This window comes from Chelonia mydas, chromosome 12, assembly GCF_015237465.2.
Source record: "Chelonia mydas isolate rCheMyd1 chromosome 12, rCheMyd1.pri.v2, whole genome shotgun sequence".
Classification (NCBI taxonomy): domain Eukaryota; kingdom Metazoa; phylum Chordata; order Testudines; family Cheloniidae; genus Chelonia; species Chelonia mydas.
The window spans coordinates 3,970,917-3,989,594 of record NC_051252.2 but is presented as its reverse complement, the minus strand read 5'-3'; the positions used below and the strand labels follow the sequence as shown (position 1 = coordinate 3,989,594).

The following is an 18,678-nucleotide window of genomic DNA, read 5'->3' as shown; positions in this document are numbered from 1 at the left end:
AAAGTGATTGTGCTGGGTGAGATGAAAGGCTTTTATGTGTGCGTTACAAAAATCAAAACATTTGTTTCACATGAGATAATTTTTGGATTTAAAAACAATATAAAATTCAAGGCCCAAGTGAAGCAAAGAGTCATTTCAAACCCAACCAGCCCAACGTTTGGCTTAGAAAATGTCAGAGTGAAATGTTTGGAGTTTAACGCTTTTCCCCCCTTAAATGAACAAGTCCAGACACTCCAGCGGCGGAACCGGGGGGGGAATCATGACATGGAAGGGGGGGTCACAACAGGGAATCGGGGGGAGGGGAGCAAGACAGAGAATGGGGGGGTCACGACATGGAATCCAGTGGGAGCAAGACAGAGAAGGGGGGGGTCACGACACGGAATTGGGGGCGGGGGGGTTAAGGCGAATCACGACATGGCCCCTGTCGCCAAATCGGGCCCCTCCGGCCACCACTCCACCTGTAGGGCTGGAGCGTCAGTCACCTGGGCTGAGCCCGGCGCGGCCGGCAGGGGGCGCTGCTGGACCGGCCGGGCAGCGAACTACAGCTCCCAGCAGCCCCCGCGGCGGCCGGAAGCGGCGGCGACGCTGTTGCTTGGAGAAGCGGGGGGGCGTGTAACCGCCTGAGAGCGCGAGCCGGTCAGTGCCGGGCACGGGGGGCCTGCGGGGGGACGCCGCGCCGTGGGGGAATGAGGGGGGGCACCTCTGCATTATGGGGAGCTCGGGGCAGGGCGCCCCCCCTATGCTGTGGGGTGGGGGTCAGGTCGGGGCACCCCCCCGTGCTGTGGGGGTCGGGGGCACCTCACACTATGGGGGGGTCAGGTCGGGGCACCCCCCCGTGCTGTGGGGGTCGGGGGTATGGGTGGGGGCACCTCACACTATGGGGGGGTCAGGTCGGGGCACCCCCCCGTGCTGTGGGGGTCGGGAGCACCTCACACTATGGGGGAGTCAGGTCGGGGCACCCCCCGTGCTGTGGGGGTCGGGGCTATGGGTGGGGGCACCTCACACTATGGGGGGTCAGGTCGGGGCATCCCCTGTGCTGTGGGGGGTCGGGGGTATGGGTGGGGGCACCTCACACTATGGGGGGGTCAGGTCGGGGCACCCCCCGTGCTGTGGGGGTCGGGGGTATGGGTGGGGGCACCTCACACTATGGGGAAGTCAGGTCGGGGCACCCCCCGTGCTGTGGGGGGTCGGGGGTATGGGTGGGGGCACCTCACACTATGGGGGGGTCAGGTCGGGGCACCCCCTACGCTGTGGGGGCATCCGGTCTGTGGTGCCGGCAGGTTGGCACAGACTCCCTGTTGCAGGCTCTGCCTCGGAGCAGGGGCCCCATACTGCTGGGGGACCCCACAGTGTCCGGGGCCCCAAGCCTGCTCAGCCCCTGATCCCCCTCCTTCCCTGGGCAGGGACCCTCCTCCCTGAGGAGCCAGGTGGAGCCCGGAGTGTCCCGCTTGGACCCCAGCATGCCCAGGCCGCCCGGGACGCTGCAGGGGCTGGCTCCCTTTGGCCCCGCGCCTAGCCCACGCTCCAGCACAGAGCTCTGCTGCGGGGGGCCAGCGCCCTGGGGCTCTGCCACATTCATCAGGCACACCGAAAGACGGGTACTAATCCCTGCTCACCCCTCCTCCCCCAGGGCTCCTGACCCCACCAGTAACCGGCTCCCCTGGCTTGTTGCCCGTTGATTGGGGGAGCTTTGTTTGCATTCTGCCTGGAAGCGGTTTGCCCTCCAAGCCAGCAAAATAAATAAAGCACAAATGCCAAGGCTGGTACATGGCCAAGAGCACAGTGCCATTGCATGGACGCCTGGCCAGATGCTGCTTGGCTGGCTGGTGGGAGTCAGGTGGCTGGAGCTTGTTTGTTCATAATTCCAGTGATGCTGCCTTGGGAAGGGTGTGGGGTGTAGTGGTTGGAGAAGGAGACTGGGAATTCCAGGACTCCTGGGTTCTATTTCTGGCTTGGCCAGTGGCAGCGGCAAAATCTCTTTTCTTGGGCCTTCAGTTGCCCTGTGTGGAAAGGAGGAGCCATGCCAATGTACCCCACTAGGGTGCTGTGCAGGTTGGTTGATAGTTCTAATGTGCGCTGGGAGCACCAAGTGGGAGATACGAGAGGAGGTTACAGCGCTAGCAATAAAGGAGGCGGATAAAGGGGCTCCCCCTAGTTGATCATACCAGTAACCTGTCCCCAGCGGGACTTTGAACACCTGGTTCTGTTCCGACTACTGAGCTTTCAGCAGCATGTGTTGTGTCTGTTCATAGCAAGGGTATTTCCAGGGCTTGGTGTGTAGTGGGGCAGTGTGAAAGGGGGGCAGGATTAAATAACTCGAGAGGCTCTAGTGCTGGGCAGCTGTAGATTGAAAAGTGGTTGGAAGGCAGCAATCGTTGGCCAGTTTAGGAGATTACAGTGGAAAGAGATAATCTGGGGAACAGGTCATGGTGGTCAGGGAGGGTCTCTCTCTCTCACTCACCTTTGCTTCAGCCCTTGTCAGCAACTGTCCAGGTCATGTCAGTTACAGTTTTTTGTGGCCATGGTAGTATACAGTAGCGATAGACTGGAGATCCTCCAGGGAGAGGGGCTGTATAAAAATATGAAAGAGAGAGAATGGCATCCATTTCTGTAGCACCTTTCGTCTCCGGGAACCCCAAAGCACTATACACGCTGTAGCTGGGGAACACTCCTCTCCTACCGAAATACAGCCACTTCTGGAGTGGAATGTGGCAGCTGTTGAACAGCACGCAGTAACACCATGCAGCAGTTAAGGACAAGAAGTGGTCCCTCATTCTGGGACGTCTCTGAAGGGCTGTGTGTATGCGGTAGAATACTATGGACTTTGGCCAATCAATCAAAATGCTTTCCCAGTGAGCCTTCCCTTAGAGGTCTCCAGGCAATGGGCTTAGGGCAGTGCCCCGCCTTACCCATAATGTGAGCTGTCCATGCCACCTTGGGAGCTGCAGGCAGGGGCCAAGGTTGGGCCCAGAGCCATGCTGGGAGCGGGGCCAGGGCCTGGGGCCAGAGCTGCAGCTGGGGCCTGGGGCAGAGGCTGGGGCCGCGGCGGGGAGCAGAGCCAGGGACTGAGGCCGGGGCCGTGGCTGGGGTGGGTCTGGGCCCAAGTCCAGGGCCACAGCTGGGGAGTGGAGCTGGAGGTAGAGCAGGGCTGGGTGGTGATTTCCTCCCACCCTGTGGGGGCTGGCCTGGGCCTGCTGTGCCCTCCCACTGTTCCTCCCTCTCGGGGGCTCACCCCACAGTTTGGGGACCGTTGGCTTAGGATATGCCTGCCCTGGAGCTGGAAGATGTACATTCCAGCTTGGGGAGACATCCCAGGGTAGTGTGCCTAAAATAGCAGTGTAACGGCAGCGGTGCCAGTGGCGGGAGGGGCAAGTCACCCCAAGTACCATCCTGTCAGAGACCCTCGGTACGGAAATGAGAACTTCCAGCTCCAGGCAGATGTACTCTTTGTGCCCAGTGCTCAGAGAGGGTGATATTGTAACCTTAGCTGAAATCTCATTTGAAAATTTTCAGCTTGGTTCCTATTGGTTCTGGTTGGCCATCTAGGGGACCAAAGCTATGTAGTGCTCCAGGAGAAACCACCAGAAGCTAGTTGAGATCAGCTGAATTATTTTAATGGAGCCTGCTGGAATTTCCTTTAGGATAGGCCAGAGTTAAACCCAAGCCTCCTACTCTACCGGGGAAATCGGGGGCCGTGGAGGCCACTAGTTTCTCCCCCAAAGGTGGGGACTACAAATGAGAGCTGATTCCAATCCAACTATATTTAACTAGAGGTCTTCTTTTGTATGGCTGAAAGCCATCAACATTGGGTGTTCAGTGAGACGTAGGGCAACTGGCTGACCTCTCCAGTAGCAGGATCTTGGGCTTTTCAGGGCTTCAGTGGCTCACACCGTGAATCGGTGGAATGAGGATAATTGCATCCACCTTTGCAAAGTGCTGTGTGATCGCTGGCTGGTCCGAGCTGCTGCGTACAAGTGATTTTTGTTGCATCGTTTCCAGGTGGACGGTCTGTGGGAACCATTGGCTGATGCACACAGCGAGTCCTCTGGCTGCTTCCTGACATCTCTCTCCTCCTGTCACCTGTGAAGTAAAAGGTAAAGAAACCTGATCTCTGGGACACCAGAACATTGCCCAGTGGAGAGCTGCATCCCCTTCCCATATCTCTTATAGGAGAGGTGTGGCCTCTACAGATCCCAGCATGCAATGCTCCATCTTCATCCAAGTGGCTGGATCATTGAATGCTGAGTCCCGTAATCTCTGCACGGTCCATGCACCCTAGGTTAAGGATGAGGGAGCTGCAGACCTTGATGTAGCCCTACTACGTTATCCTACCTGCTCTGGCCACAGGACGTACAATCCCCTTGTCCTTGGAGCATTGAGAGGATCCTGCTGCCTCCCCAGCCTCCTCTCAGGGAAGTACCTGAGTACCCTCCTACCATCCCTTTTGGAAGAGAGCCCCGTTTACCTCCTCCTTCTAGGCTGTTGCTGCAGGGTGTAATTTCTGCTTGTTGGAAAGAACATAACTGCTAAGCTGGCTTTGTTCCTATGCGCAGTGCGTGGAGACCTGCCCAGCTCCTAGGGAACAGATGTCCCCATGCAAAAGCCACCAGCACAATTGGCTGTAATTGGCTGCTCCTCAGCCTCTCTGCAGACAGGCCTTGGAGGCCCAGTGGCAGGGCAGAGGGTACAGTGAGGCCTGCAGTCTCCATGGCTGCAGTGGACAGCTCTAACCAGCACTGACTTCCAACAGGAAGGAGTTAAAGGCAGAGTCCTGCTCTGTCCGGTTGCTCTCTGCATGGAACAGCGAGTGGGGAACTGTACACATGAGGCTGGAGTCATGGGAGCTCTGAGCCGTGAAGCGAATTGCACATCAGGTATAACTTAGGGGTTGGGAAAGCTCCTGTTGGCAGGGGAAGGTGGGCTCCCATCCCACCTCTCCTGCCAACTGCTTTTCCTGCCACCTCCCGTGCCCCCACATTAAACCCACCCAGAACTGCTTTCTGACGGCCTCGGGCCTGCTCCTGCTGTCACTGAAGTTGGGGAAATTTCAGCCACTGATGTGGATGGGAGCAGGCTCAGATTCCAGTGATGTACAGCGCCCTCCCTGCTGGCTCTGAATTTGCCCTGTCTCCCCCGGGGCAGGGGTAATGCCAGCAGCTCCAAGTGGCACTCTTCTGCCCCTTCCCGCTCTGATCTGCCACCAGCTCATGCGGCTTTCCAGGCAGTGGAAGTCACCCTGCCTCATTTGGAAGACTATTTGCACAGCAAGGCCAGGCACAGGAAATGCTCCATCTGTTTTAATCCTCGAGAGAGAGAATAGAAAGGGAAAGATGGGATAGGTCGGAAATGGGCCTTTGAATTCACTTGGGAGGCCCTGCTGCTGCCATCACAGCCCTCCAGTTGAATCATGGCTCCCTCCTGGCTTTGGGGCCAGTGGACTCCAAAATCCGCTGGATTATGTCTTTCATAATAGGCTATAAATGTACTTCTGCTCACGGTTCTTTTGTGTTAATCTCTGTGACAAATTTTCTACCGATGCTGCGTGATCTCTCTCGCTGATTTCCACCGGGCTCGGCTGATAACGGTGCGCAGCTGCCTTTGCTTTGCTCTGACTGTGCGTGTTGCTCTGCTGGTGGCTTTCTTATGGGACAGGGACTGGCTCGAACGAGGGACCTTGCCAGGAGGGGAAAGGCTGACAGTGAGACCTTCTGGGCCAAGGTTTTGAAAGTGGATGAAGCGAAACCGGAACAAGGCACTCTTATTCCAGAGTAGGAGTGTCCACAGCTGGAGCTGTTCCAGAATAGCTCCATGTGTTGACAAGCCCTTATGCTCTCTTACTGACATGTTACTGTCGCCGCATTTGTCACTGCTGCATTAGCCCCTGGGGGGCAATAATTAGCTCTTTGCTAATGGGTCTCATTCCAGTAAGAGCTGTACCTCCATGACGGCAGGCTTAGGCGGATTAGCTGTTAGCATCATAGGCCGCCTTATCCCCGCTCTGTATCAATAATTCATTGGCTTGTAAATGGAATTGGGGACCGAATGGCTCGGCAGCAGTTCTGCAGAAAAGGACCTGGGGGTTACAGTGGACGAGAAGCTGGATATGAGTCACCAGTGTGCCCTTGTTGCCAAGAAGGCCAATGGCATTTTGGGATGTATAAGTAGGGGCATTGCCAGCAGATTGAGGGACGTGATCGTTCCCCTCTATTCGACATTGGTGAGGCCTCATCTGGAGTACTGTGTCCAGTTTTGGGCCCCATATTACGAGAAGGATGTGGAAAAATTGGAAAGAGTCCAGCGGAGGGCAACAAAAATGATTAGGGGACTGGAACACATGAGTTATGAGGAGAGGCTGAGGGAACTGGGATTGTTTAGTCTGCGGAAGAGAAGAATGAGGGGGGATTTGATGGCTGCTTTCAACTACCTGAAAGGGAGTTCCAAAGAGGATGGATCTAGACTGTTCTCAGTGGTAGCTGATGACAGAACAAGGAGTAATGGTCTCAAGTTGCAGTGGGGGAGGTTTAGGTTGGATATTAGGAAAAACTTTTTCACTAGGAGGGTGATGAAACACTGGAATGCGTTACCTAGGGAGGTGGTGGAATCTCCTTCCTTAGAAGTTTTTAAGGTCAGGCTTGACAAAGCCCTGGCTGGGATGATTTAATTGGGGATTGGTCCTGCTTTGAACAGGGGGTTGGACTAGATGACCTCCTGAGGTCCCTTCCAACCCTGAGATTCTATGATTCTATGACCCTGCCTATCCCTGGAGCATCACTGTGCTCTCCTTGCTACCACGGATCACAGCGCAGTGGTGCCGAGATGCAGGGTCGGTGGGAAGGACTCTTCCCTCTGGAGGGCTCGCCTATCTGTGACGATTGTTGAGCCTTCCAAACTCTGCTATCCAGGGCTGCGGCCTGATTCCGTCCCAAAGTCCCAGGGAGTTGATGCTGCTCAGCTTGGCTCAGGGCCTGGCCCAGTCTTATTATGATTTTCTGAGTGGGGAGCGAGTCTCAGTGAGTGAGCACATGTCCCCTGGTGATATGGGGCTCTCTGGAGGGCTTCCTTCGGCGCTGCAAGGGGAGAGGTGCTGGCTGCTCCCGTGTCGGAGATCTAATGCCTGCCCGGCTCTTGGGGCTAAAGGGAACCAGCAGGTGCAGTTGTGACCAGGGGGCAAAATGAGGTTCTGCCCTGAAGAGTGACTGTACAAGCGGCATCACAGGCCTATGTGTGACCAAGTCAGGCTGCAGCAAATCTGTCTAACGGATAACTAAGCAGCCAGCCCAGCCCACTCCCTGGAATCTGAGGGTCAGGCTGGGCACTTTCCTTCTCATGCATTGTTCCCGGAATGGAAGTGCTGGGTGCTTCCGTTGGGTAGGGCTTGGTATTGCACCCTTAGAGGGAGCTAAGGCTTTAAGCTACCATGCATGCTCCCAGCTCAGCACTGCAGCAGGGGCCAAAGCAGCCTCCGGTGGAACAAAGCAGGCCAAGCCCCACAGCAGCATGAGACGGCCATGGCTGGAGAACCTTGGCCATCAGTTCTACTCATGGGGCCCCGAGAGAAACCCTCTCGCGCCCCAAAGCAGCACGTACCCATCTCAGTCCCTGCAGTGAGCAGCTCAGCCTCTGATACTCCTGGGGAGTGAGATAGAGCCATTCTTACAGTCACGCTGCAGAGAAAACCCACGGTGACAGCGCGTGAGCCAAGCGACCTCTGGCGAAGGGGAGATGCCATAAGAACGGCCATACTGGGTCAGACCAGTGGTCTATCTAGCCCAGTATCCTGTCTTCCACAGTAGCCAGTGCCAGATGCTTCAGAGGGAATGAACAGAACAGGGCAATTTATCACGTGATACATCCCGTCGTCCACTCCTAGCTTGGCAGAGTACAGCAGCAAACATGGATGCTTTGCGTGGGGGAGCCGTGCTGGTCACTCACTACCTGGTGGGGTTCCCAAGTGATGCCTGCAGCTTGGTCAGTGTCCAGATTGGAGGGTGGGTGTTTGTTTTCCCTAGCTGGGTGTCTCCAGCAAAGAGCAGCAGCCCAGATGTATTTAAATATTCACTGTGGCTGGTAAATGATTCCCAGGAAAAACCCAGCTGGTTTCTCTTCCCAGTGACGTCCGCTTGTTGATTGCAGCTGCAGAGCCGTGGCCGAGATGTCTGAGGGACCTTCCAGGATCTCGGGACCCATCCCTCCCGACCCCACGCTGTTCCCGGATTATTACAAACGCCCCCTGTCAGGTGAGTGCGGTGGAGCATGGATGGGGTCCTACATAGTCATGGGGTGGCTTGTTCTCATTAAAGCCTTCTCGTCCGTAGTCCCATTTTGCTGCACAGTCACACTGGATCCAAGGAGGGGGCCAGCATGGTGGCCCGTTGAGGTGCCAGGCCAGAGGGCTTTTCTTTGGCCTGGCTTCCCCCAAGTCCTCCAGTGCAGTCAGGCAGGGGCTGGGGGTTCCTGCAGAGCCAGCACGCTCTGCTCCAAAGGGCACGGAATGGGCCTGCAAAGAAGCTTGGCACCTCTGAGATGCTGAGCACTCCCAGGACCAGTCTGATGTTAGGAGCAGCGGGGCTGGAAATTAGGAGAAGGTGGGCTGGGGAGGCAAGGGGGCTCTCCAGCCCAGGGCTGGTGCAACCACTAGGCGAACTTGGCGGTTGCCTAGGGCGCCAAGTGTTGGGGGTGGCGGTGGAGCGGAGGTGAGCTGGGGCAGGGGGGCACGGGGAGGGCCGCCTGCAGCAAGTAACTGGGGGGGGGGGGGGGGGCGGCAGCGGTGCACAGGGGAACTGCTCCCCGCCCCAGCTCACCTCTGCTCCGCCTCCTCCCCTGAGCACCGCCCCACTCTGCTTCTCTCCCTCCCAGGCTTGCGCGCCAAACAGCTGATTGGTGTCGCAAGCCTGGGAGGCGGGAGAAGCGGTGGCGTGCTCGGGGACAAGGCAGAGCAGAGATGAGCTGGGGCGGGGAGCTGCCGCAGGGGGGGCTCCCCGGGCCAAGGAGAGGGAGGGAGGGAGGGAGGGGGTGGCGGGGAGCTGCCGCAGGGGGGCTCCCCGGGCCGAGGGGAGGGAGGGGGGCGGGGAGCTACTGCAGGGGGGGCTCCCTGGGCTGAGGTGGGGGGAGGGAAGGAGGAGGTGGCGGGGAGCTACTGCAGGGGGGGCTCCCTGGGCTGAGGTGGGGGGAAGGAGGAGGTGGCGGGGAGCTGCCGCAGGGGGGGCTCCCTGGGCCGACGGGGGGGAGGGAGGGAGGGAGGGGGCGGCAGGGAGCTGCTGCAGCGGGGGCTCCCCGGGCTGAGGGGAGGGGGCGGCGGGGAGCTGCCGCAGGGGCGGAGCAGCGCAAGGTGGAAGTTTCGCCTAGGGCGTGAAACCTCCTTGCACTGGCCCTGCTCCAGCCTCATCCGAGCCCGCCTTGGCCAGAATGGGGCTAGCCCGGAGCAAGCCTGGGGCATGGAGGGAGAAAGCAATGGGGTGGTGCTGTACATCTTGACTCTCACACTTTCTCTCTCTAGCTCGAGGGAGGCTGGAAGGGAATGCCTTGAAGCTGGACTTCTTCTCTGGCCCTCTAGCCCCAGATCCCAGCCTGTACCCCACCTGCTACAGTGCCCGCCCTGCCCATCCTGCCCCGCGTATCCGCCCCAATGGTCAGGACATCCTGGAGAAGGGGCAGAAGGGGACGGTCGGGGTCTTGCTGAAGCTGGAGGGGATCTCTCTCTACAGGGAGCCTCCCCTGAAAAGTAAGTGCAACTGAGCAGCTGGAGCTGACTGTGGCTAGGGGCAGGACGAATACTTTGATTGGACGCAGTGGCAAGGCCTTAGGGTGGGGATTTCCAACCGAATAGCCAAAGGTTGGATTTGTTTGGGGCTGATTAGCTCTGGGTGGGCTGCAATGGGAGCAGTGTCCGTACCCTGGGGTTATTGAGGTCATAGCCTCACCCTAACTGCAGCATGGCCTTTGTCTGGGGCTAGGAAGGGAGAGTGGAGAGGAGACCTGCTGGTGGAGGACAGGCTGAGGGGCAGTCTGGGAGCAAATGGAGCACTTCAGTTTACCCTGGCTCAAGGTTGCGGGATAGTGGTTCAGTAGAGAGGCAGCACGCTTAAAGCTGATGAAAAGAAGTGTTTTTTACACAACACGGTTAGCCTGTGGAACTCACTGCAACAAGAAGTCATGGAGGCCAAGAGCCAAGTAGATTCAAGGTGATTATCCGGGTGCGTGGATGATGAGAACAGCCATGGGGAGTGCCTTGCAAAGGAGGGCTCTGCTGGCCTTGGAATCTATGACCTTGTTCTGGCTCCCCTGTTTGCTGCCCCAGCTCAGCAGTCTGGAGACTGTTCTGGCTTGTGCCTGCAGAGGACAGCCAGAGTGCACCAGCCGCTGTCTGTCCGGGAGCTGGGAATGTCAGTGGGAAACTCCCCCGTCTGGGGTAAATACCCACAATCCTCCTGGTGGGGAATTTCTACAACCTGAGCTGAGGACAGAGAATTTGCCCTAAAGTACTGGCTGTGGACCCTAGACCTTTCTGAATCAGTCTGGTTGGCCCTCAGGCAGGAAGGGCAGATGGGTCCAACATAGAGTCTGGCATTGCGTTAACACTGCCCCACACACACTGGGAAGGCCTGTGGTTCCCCATCCCACCCTCCCCTGGGGCAGGAGTGACCAGCAGTATTTTTCTCCCCTGGGTGCTGGTGCATTTGTGGCATGATGCTGAGCTAGAGCATTGGCCCAGCCCTCTGGGCTGTCAGGTAGTGGAGGGGGAGGGACAGTCTCCGCTTGATCCCAAACAAGAGAGCTAGGATTCAAACCAGTCCCACCTCGAGCTGCGTGGCGGAGCCTTCTGGCTCTACTGATCAGCTGTGTGACACTTGTCTGCAGCGCTCCCGGGGCCAGCAGCAGAGGGTGCTAGTGAGTTGCTCTGTGTCATGGCACAATTGAGTCACTCCAGAAAAGCCAGTGTCTTACGTGTGCTTACAAGGGGCTCAGTGGGTATGATTCTATCACCCCCTGGTGGCTGGCACACAGGGAGGATAACAGCTTGCTGCTGTTTGCAGTGAACGGACTAGCTTAGGTAGAGGCCTTGGTCTCTGGTGCCAAAGGTCGTGGGCACCCACTTATGGCTCGGGAAGGTTTGTTGGTAAAAGCTGTCTCTCCCCGGGGCGTGCAGGGAAAGAGGCCAAGGACCATGAGAAGGAGAACGTGAGGCGGATGAGGGAGATCCAGAGGAAATGCAAGGAGAAGGAGCTGGCGCGGGAGCACAGCCATCCCAAACCCATGAAGGCCCTGTGGAAATCCCAGAAGTATGAGAATGTGGAGTCCAAGGTGAAGGCCAAGCTGCAGGTACCTGCCCACTGCCCTGTAGCCCTTCATGGTCCATTGCCCCGGCTACCAGCAGGTTCAGCCCAGTCAACATGTCCCGGAGATACCAGGCAGGGCACCTCGATTTGCAGGGAGATCATGCGTAGCTCTGCAGAGCCCTGCTCAGTAGCACAGGGGATGAAGTGTTCCCTTCCCATGCTGCTGCAGAGGTGAGAGCAGAGCCATGTCCCGGGCAGGAATACCCGGCTCTGGCGAGGAGACCAGTGGCTAACATCTGGTTAAAGGTGCCTCAGTGTGATGGGAAGGGTCTGGCCACTGCCCAACTTGGGGAGAAATGGAATCCCCGCTGTGGCCGTCGTGGGATGGGATCAGAAGATGTCCCCATGGCAGTTGGCTGCTCCAGCAGGTGGGTATGACGCAGCACTCGTTGGTATGAAGAGATCAGGGCATTCCGACGCTACTAGGTGGCGGCATCGCTGAGGCGCTGCCTGGAAAGCTGCTATTGTGGTCTGTGGTCTATGCCCTGCAGCTCTCACCTATGGAATCGGACGGGTCCACGCCGTGCTGTGCTGTCCCACTCTGCAAGTGGGTCGCTGGTCTCATGCATGAAACCAGATCAAAAGGGAAGAGTGACCCAGCCCCTCAGTCCGAAGGGCACAGAGCTCTTAATAGCTCAGACCCACTCGGGACTTAGACACTTGGCATTTTAACAGGCTGTCACAGAATCACAGGGTCTGGTCTATGCCACACCCGGGCCCCAAGGACCCACACGGTTCCACAGGACAGGCCCGTGACCATGAAACTGGGCCCTTGGGCACCTGCGACCCCTGTCTCTCTCCGTGGCTCCCTGCAGCGAATCCAGCCCAGCCAGGCTCCTGTGGGAGGCTTGTACTGTCCCCTTCAGGGCACAGCGCTCTCAGGACGTGTTTGCAGTGACACCAGGCAGGCTTTTCACAGCAGAGCCGGGTTTATTGTGGGGAATTCCTTAGGTCAGCACAGAGAAGTGAAGGTTGACATGGTCCGTCCTGGCTATGCCCGCACTCCACCCAGCCATGGTGCTGTTAATTCCATCTCCAGAGAGAGTTGCTGAGTCTCCCCTAAAGCCACCACTTAGCCCTTCCCTGACAACCCACGTGGAGGTCACATGTTCCTCCAACTGGAGATTTCCCAGGCTAGGCGTCAGTCGTTCGGCCCTTGGGGCTCCCATTGTTGTTCTGGATCCTCCACTGATATGGGTCAGTTTCAGCCAGTTCTTTAATGCCCCATTCATCCCACCCCAGCCAGTGACACCTCCCTCAGTCTCCCACTCTGCCCTAGTTGCAACCACTGGGTGACAATGCAAAGTGCAGAGGGAAACTGAGGCATGCAGAGGCATAATAAAAAGATTACAGAAAATTCCCACTTTGTCACACAGGTATGCTAGTCCCTGCCACAGCTGGCTGCAGTGTGAAGCCTAGGCTTGTCTGGGGGCACTCAGGGCACTGTATGTCCGAGTGCTAAATTCACTGGCAGCCCATGGGTTTGCTTCTTCAGATTCCTATGTCATACTCCAGTGTCACTCCATTGTAAATCTGCATTAGGCCATTGAATTCACTGGCAGGATCTGGCTCCGCGTATCCCCTGCTGGCTGAGTTCCCTGCCTGGCTGCCTCCTCGAGGAGACCTTCCCGTGGCATGCAGCAGCAGGGCCTGGGGTTGCCCATCTACCATGGAACTCCTGGGTGATCCTGGGCTCTGAGGGGCTTTGCCGTGTGGTTTGCCCTGTCCCAGCAGTAGTGTCTCTCTCTCTCTCCCTCTGCATTTCGCAGGAGAGCTCTCCCCCCCGCAACCCAGAGACTCAGAAATTCCTCCGGGCGTATTCCCGCTGCGGCTCCGGGGTCCAGCCACGCCGGTCGCTGTCGCCCAGCCCTGCCAAAACGAGAGCGGTGACAGACACAGAGGCTGCAGGAGCACCGCACACTGATGCCAAGGTAAGGGACTGTGCTCCCCTGGCTCCATGCTCCTGGTGCTCCAGAATCGCTCCTGCGTCTCGCTCTGCACAGGTTCCTTCACTCCAGCCACAGAAGGCCCCATGCTGTGCAGGGGGGTCACTGCTGTCTGGCCTCTCATGCTGCCCCCTTTCCTTCCAGATCCAGGTAGAAGGCACCAGTGTCGACTTCGTCAGCCACAATGCCCGCACCGCCAAGCGGGCCCCTATGCGGCGCTCGCGCTCGCTACAGTCACTGGCCGAGGTGCTGGAGCAGAAGCGCCGAGAGCAGGAGGAGTACAACGCCAAGCAGAAGGGCCACGTGCCCCAGTAGTACGTAGGCTCCTGCCCAGCCGGCGCCTCTGTCACAAGCAAGCCTGTACCCACTTGCTGCTCCGTGCGTGGGACGGCAGCGGCTTCTCTCGCAGCAGCGTGCTCCTTCGCCACTCTGCGGAGTGAGCTCCCGGGGTCGGTGCAGTTGCACCAGCAATGAGGTTGGCCCAAGAGGATCCAACGAAATCCCCGACGAAGCTGCTGTGTGCAGGGCAGCGGGGCCAGGGAAGGCTGCGCAGCGCGGCCTGGTGGCTCTGCGCAATGGAGCTGCTGAGTGTTAGCTGCTCCTGTTGCCTTGCGGGTGCTCAGCTCTGCTGGGAATGGGAGCCAAAGTGACTTAGGAGCCTCAGTCTCATTGAAAGGCTCCTCAGTGCCTGAGTCACTTCCCCTAAGTGCCGAGCATGTCCAACAATGGCCGGTGGGGCCTCTGGAGCGACACCCGTAGGGGACCGAGCAAAGCCCGGAGCCTAGGGCTGTGTGGAGATGCCACAGGGCTGATTCCTCCAGATCAGGCCCAGGCCCTGGCCCTGTGCTGGCACCATGATGTGTGGGAAGCCTGCACTGCCCGTGCTGTGCCAGGCCTTTGGAGAGACCGAGGCCCATGGTCTCCAGGGCAGTCTGTCACTCAGTAGGGTGACAAGTCAACTCCTGCTGGGCCAGTATTGGTGAGCCTGGCACCCATCCCTGTCCCATCTGAGCCTCTTGCCCCCGGCCATCTGGCCCTTCCTGGATCCCTTCCCTCGTGGCACGTGCTGACGAACCTCCTTCTCCCTCGGCAGCCTGCTGGAGCGGAAGGATCACTGGCGCAGGGAGATGGAGGAACGGCAGCGAAACCTGCCCGACCCTGACATGCCACCAGGTCACACCATGATGCCAGAGAGCGAGCGGCTGGAAACCCTCATCAACCTGAAGCAGAGTAAGGGGAGGAGAACCACTGGCGCCCGCTGGAGAGGCCTCCCCGGAAGGGTGGGAAGAGATGAGGCCGCGCGGCTCTGCAGTGCCACACGCTATGCCAGAGGACGGTTCTGCTGACTGCAGCACTAGCCTCGGCCGTGGGGTGTCACTCTTCTAGGATCCATGGTGCTAATCTCCCCTCTCCCCCCTGGACAGTCAGACGCCCAGCCCGCCCCAGCCCCAGCCCAGCCCAGCTGCCCCCTCTCCCTCCAGCTGAAGGGCCTGCAGAAGTGTGATGCGCGGAGTGGGACACAATGTTCTGGGGGGGTCTCAGTGCGGGGTGGCTTCTTCCCCCTGTGACATTCTGCCTCTGTGAACAGGGGCCTTTGTGTGGGTGTAGCAGGTCAGCTGCCCTGGGGACCACATAATGGCCTGTTAGCTGATCTCCGGCGAGTGAGAACCAGTGCTTAGTGCTACAGCAGGAAAGGCGCGGCTGTGCCCCCTCTCACCAGCTCCCTTCCATCCGCAGGCCAGGAGCAGCTGGTGAAGGACCTTGTGATGCTGCCGGTGCGGGCCGACACCCTGAGCATTCAGAAGAGGCGGGTGGAGCTGGAGAAGAAGCTGTCGCAGATCGATGAGGCCCTGAAAATCTTCTCCCGGCCCAAGGTCTTCATCAAGCTGGACTCCTGAGAGAGGGGGGTGGTTGTGCTGTGCTTGGATCTGCCACTCTGCTGCGGGGGCTCCTGGTCACTTCGCTCTGTGGGTTGGGGGGGAGGGAAACCAAACTCAATCTGCTTCCACTGGCTGCTGCAGCAGCTCCTGCGTTGGGGATTCCCAGAGCCCAGCCCAACGCCGCACAGCCAAGCTGGCCCCCGGCAGAGGGCAGCTGGGCCCTTGTGGGTCACAACACCAAACGAACCCAAGGGGTGCTGCCAGGTACCATTGTCTTCAAGGCAGCGCCCCAGCCTCTGACTGGTGCGGGGCTCCTGAGGGGCAGACTGGCCAATGGCACCTTCTGTGCAGCGTTGCTTGGAAAGCTGCAGGCCCGGTGCTGCTCAGCTGCCTCTCTGCCACTCTGTGCGACTGGGCTTACCAGCCTCTCACTTACATGGAGTGATGGTTTGTGGGGAAAAAGGAGGAGCAGCCATTCCTGTGCTGCTCTGCCCGGCACCCCCTCTCCGGCCCGCCTTCCTCCCAGGTTGGAGCTGGGAGCCACAGTGGACGTTTGGAGGGAAATCCTTTAAGGCGGGAGATCGGCAGCTCTACGGCTTGGGAGAGTCTGAGCGTAACCCTGCAGCACCCCACTGCTGGGGAGGGTGTGACACAGCCGGGCCTGAGAGCCAGCTCCCTGCCAGCCCAGGCTGGACCTCTGCCCGGTGCTTCTCTGGCCTGGCCACCCCGCCCCTGCAGCCCTCTGTCAAAGGCCTGGGCCGAGGGGCAGCCCTGCAGCCGTGGCTTGTCCCACCTGCTAGGGATGCTTGGTAGGCTAAGACTAGCAAAGGGGCAGAGTAACCAGGTGCGGGGATCCTGTCCCTGCTGGCAGGGAGCTGGCACTGGGGACTTGGGGGGAGCTTGGGAACCCTTCTGGGGATGTGTTGGACAGCTTTTAAATAAAGGGTTTTGTAGGTATTGTGTGCGGCAGGTGTGTGTGAGGGGGAGGGCTGGGTGGGTGCTGCTTTGTGCTGTGTGGCAGGTGAGGCTGGAGTGGGTAGAGTTGGCATTGGCAGGGCCCAGGGTGGGGAATGCCTGGCTGGGCACTGCACTGGCTGGCAAGTGGGGGCAGTGCATGGTTGGTTAGTATCTAGGCAGTGGGGCCCAGGGGCTGAGGGGGGAGCCTGCCAGGTGCTGTGCTGGGGGGGCAGAGCCTGGGTAGTCTGCACCTTTCATGCTCCTTGGTGATCCAGCTGTATGCACATGTGGTGCCAGATGCTGCTGTCCTCCAGCTGCGCAAGCCTGCTGCATGAGGGGGAGGCAGGGATGCCTCCAGCTGTTCCCAGCGGCTGAACCAGCCCCTTAAGGCTGAGCAGCCCTTCCCACCAGCTGAGGATCTGACCTCCTGTCTGGGACTGTCAGTGGTTGCTGGTGCTGCTTCTCCCTGCTGCCTTGCAATGGGCCATGGAGGAAAGAAGAAACTCCTGGCAGAGGAGGAGCAGCAGCTAAAGGCCTGTAAGTCTGGGGAAAGCCAGGCCAGGCCTTTGTGGGCACGCACTGTCTGCTGAAGCTAGCCCAGTCTTGCTGCTGGAGCAGGGGGAGCGTGATGTGCAAGCCCTGGACCACACTGCCCTAGCCAGGCTCCCACCAGGGCTAGCTGGTAAAGATGGGGAAGGAGGCTTCAGGCAGTGCAGTAACCCATGAGCTCTAGAGGCTGCAGGAGATGGAGACTTTCCCTTCCCAGTGGCAGAGAGTCCAGCCCCTCTCAGCGGTGGTGGATGGTGGCCTTTGCGCTGGGTGTGTAGCTGTTTCGTTCCCCTGCTTCATGGGTGACTCTCCCCATTGCAGGCAGTGCTAAGGCACCAGCGTGTCAGGCACACAGCCCCCACGCTGGCTTGGTGGGGGTGCTGCTGCACCGTCAATGCGAATCCCTTCCGCAGCACCAAACTGTGCCCCGCAGCCTAATGAAATAGCCGGGCTCAGAGTGCGAGCGGTTCCTGCTGCGCTGGCAGAGTTGTCCGGCCTGCAGGGCAAGCAGCCCAGGGGTAGGAGTGGGATTGGAATCTGCCCCCTGGGTTTTTGTAAATCTCCAGTCTTGTGCCCTGAGAATGGGAGCGGGCAGGGCCCTGTGCCTGCGGGCAGAAAGTGTGTGTGTGTGGGGGAGATGACCCCTAAATGGAGAACGTAGCTGCTGAGGCATGTGCTGGAGCGGGCTCTGTTACAATTGTCGGCTGCTCGGGCCCTGGCTTCAGGAAAGGGAAACGGCAGAAGAGCTGGTGGACTGGTTGCAAAAGCTGCAGCAAAACCACAGTTGTGTAAAGGAGCTGAACGCAGAGGAGCTGTAACTGATGGGGCCAGGGCAAGGCGGTCGAGCTCCCAGCCTACTCTGAGCAGGTCCTACACCCGCTCCTCCCCACCTAAGCAACTCAAACACCAGCTCATGCTGCCCTGTGGCTGCTCTGTGCTGCTGGGGGAAACCAGCAGGGGAATGCCCCCGGCTCAGGAATCTCACAGCTCTGCATGTGTCAGGAGGAGACTGCCGCATGGGTGAATGCTGGGCTCTCGAGACTGGATTCCCCACAGTCCATCATTACTCCTGTGCAAGGGAAGCATGACCTGCTGCCAGCTCAGGATGGCAGCATTTCCCCCTCACTGGACCCAGGGGCAGGCTGGGGGAACATCCACCCTGCTGCATTCCAGTCTGATGCTCCAAGGCCCTGGGCAATACATCAGCCAACTAGAGCTAAATTTGGAAAAGGAGCAACTCCAGCTGGGTAATTGTGCAGTATGGCCCCCTTGTGTATTGTTAGGCTTCTTTTTGTTCCTAATATACCTTAAAAAAACTCCTCCTTATTGTCCTTAACTCTGCTGGCCATAGATTTTGCCTTGTGTCCCTTTGCTTCCCTTATCAATTTTCTACAATTCCTAGTTTCTAACTTTATATTAATTACTAGCAAGTTCCCCCGTCTTCCTTGGTTATTTTTTATAGCTACCCTCACATGCCCTCTAAGCCAGGTTGATTTAACCAATATGGCCTTTTCCCTCAAGTATGGCTTTTTGGGCATCTAGTAAAGTGTTCTTAAACAATTCCCAATTATCATTCACATTGTTCAGATTAAATTCGTCCTCCCAGCTGATTTGGCTCCTAACTGTTTTTAGCTTTGTGAAATTGGCCCTTTTGAAGCACCAAGTGTGTGTGCGTCTCTAATCTATCTGTCTGTCTGTCTCTGTTGTGGACTTTATTCTGTTTGCACACTATAAATGTGATCAAATCATGAGTCCTTCTTTTTTAGTTCTGTGATCAGTTCCTCTTTAGCTATTCGGACAGGGTCTAATATAGAATTTCCCTGTATTAGAAGCAACAGTGTTTGAGTTTGGAAATAGTTGTCTATGGTTAGAAGTGCCAAGCGTGGTTTAGTGCGGCACCAGGAGCCTTACAGCGTGTGTCCCGCAGGTTGAAGTCCCCCATGGCACTTTTTTCTACGTTAGAGGTCGGTGCCTAGGGAACCACTCCTGCTGGTCCCTGCTGTGATTTGG

General features: G+C 58.2%; 1 protein-coding gene across 2 annotated transcripts; it reads left to right on the top strand.

The window, feature by feature from the left end:
* Window positions 1–508: 508 nt before the first annotated feature.
* Window positions 509–16,119, top strand: ENKD1 (enkurin domain containing 1). 2 transcript variants are annotated; one of them, XM_037877700.2, is made up of 9 exons: window positions 509–636; window positions 4,000–4,094; window positions 8,134–8,237; window positions 9,497–9,721; window positions 11,147–11,319; window positions 13,106–13,267; window positions 13,427–13,596; window positions 14,376–14,512; window positions 15,020–16,119. In XM_037877700.2, the coding sequence occupies exons 3-9, from the start codon at window positions 8,153–8,155 to the stop codon at window positions 15,178–15,180; spliced, it is 1,113 nt and encodes a 370-aa protein (XP_037733628.1). In that variant the 5' UTR covers window positions 509–636; window positions 4,000–4,094; window positions 8,134–8,152; the 3' UTR covers window positions 15,181–16,119. The 2 variants fall into 2 exon arrangements, with proteins under 2 accessions (XP_037733628.1, XP_037733629.1); XM_037877701.2 differs by having other exon boundaries at window positions 8,111–8,237.
* Window positions 16,120–18,678: the final 2,559 nt, after the last annotated feature.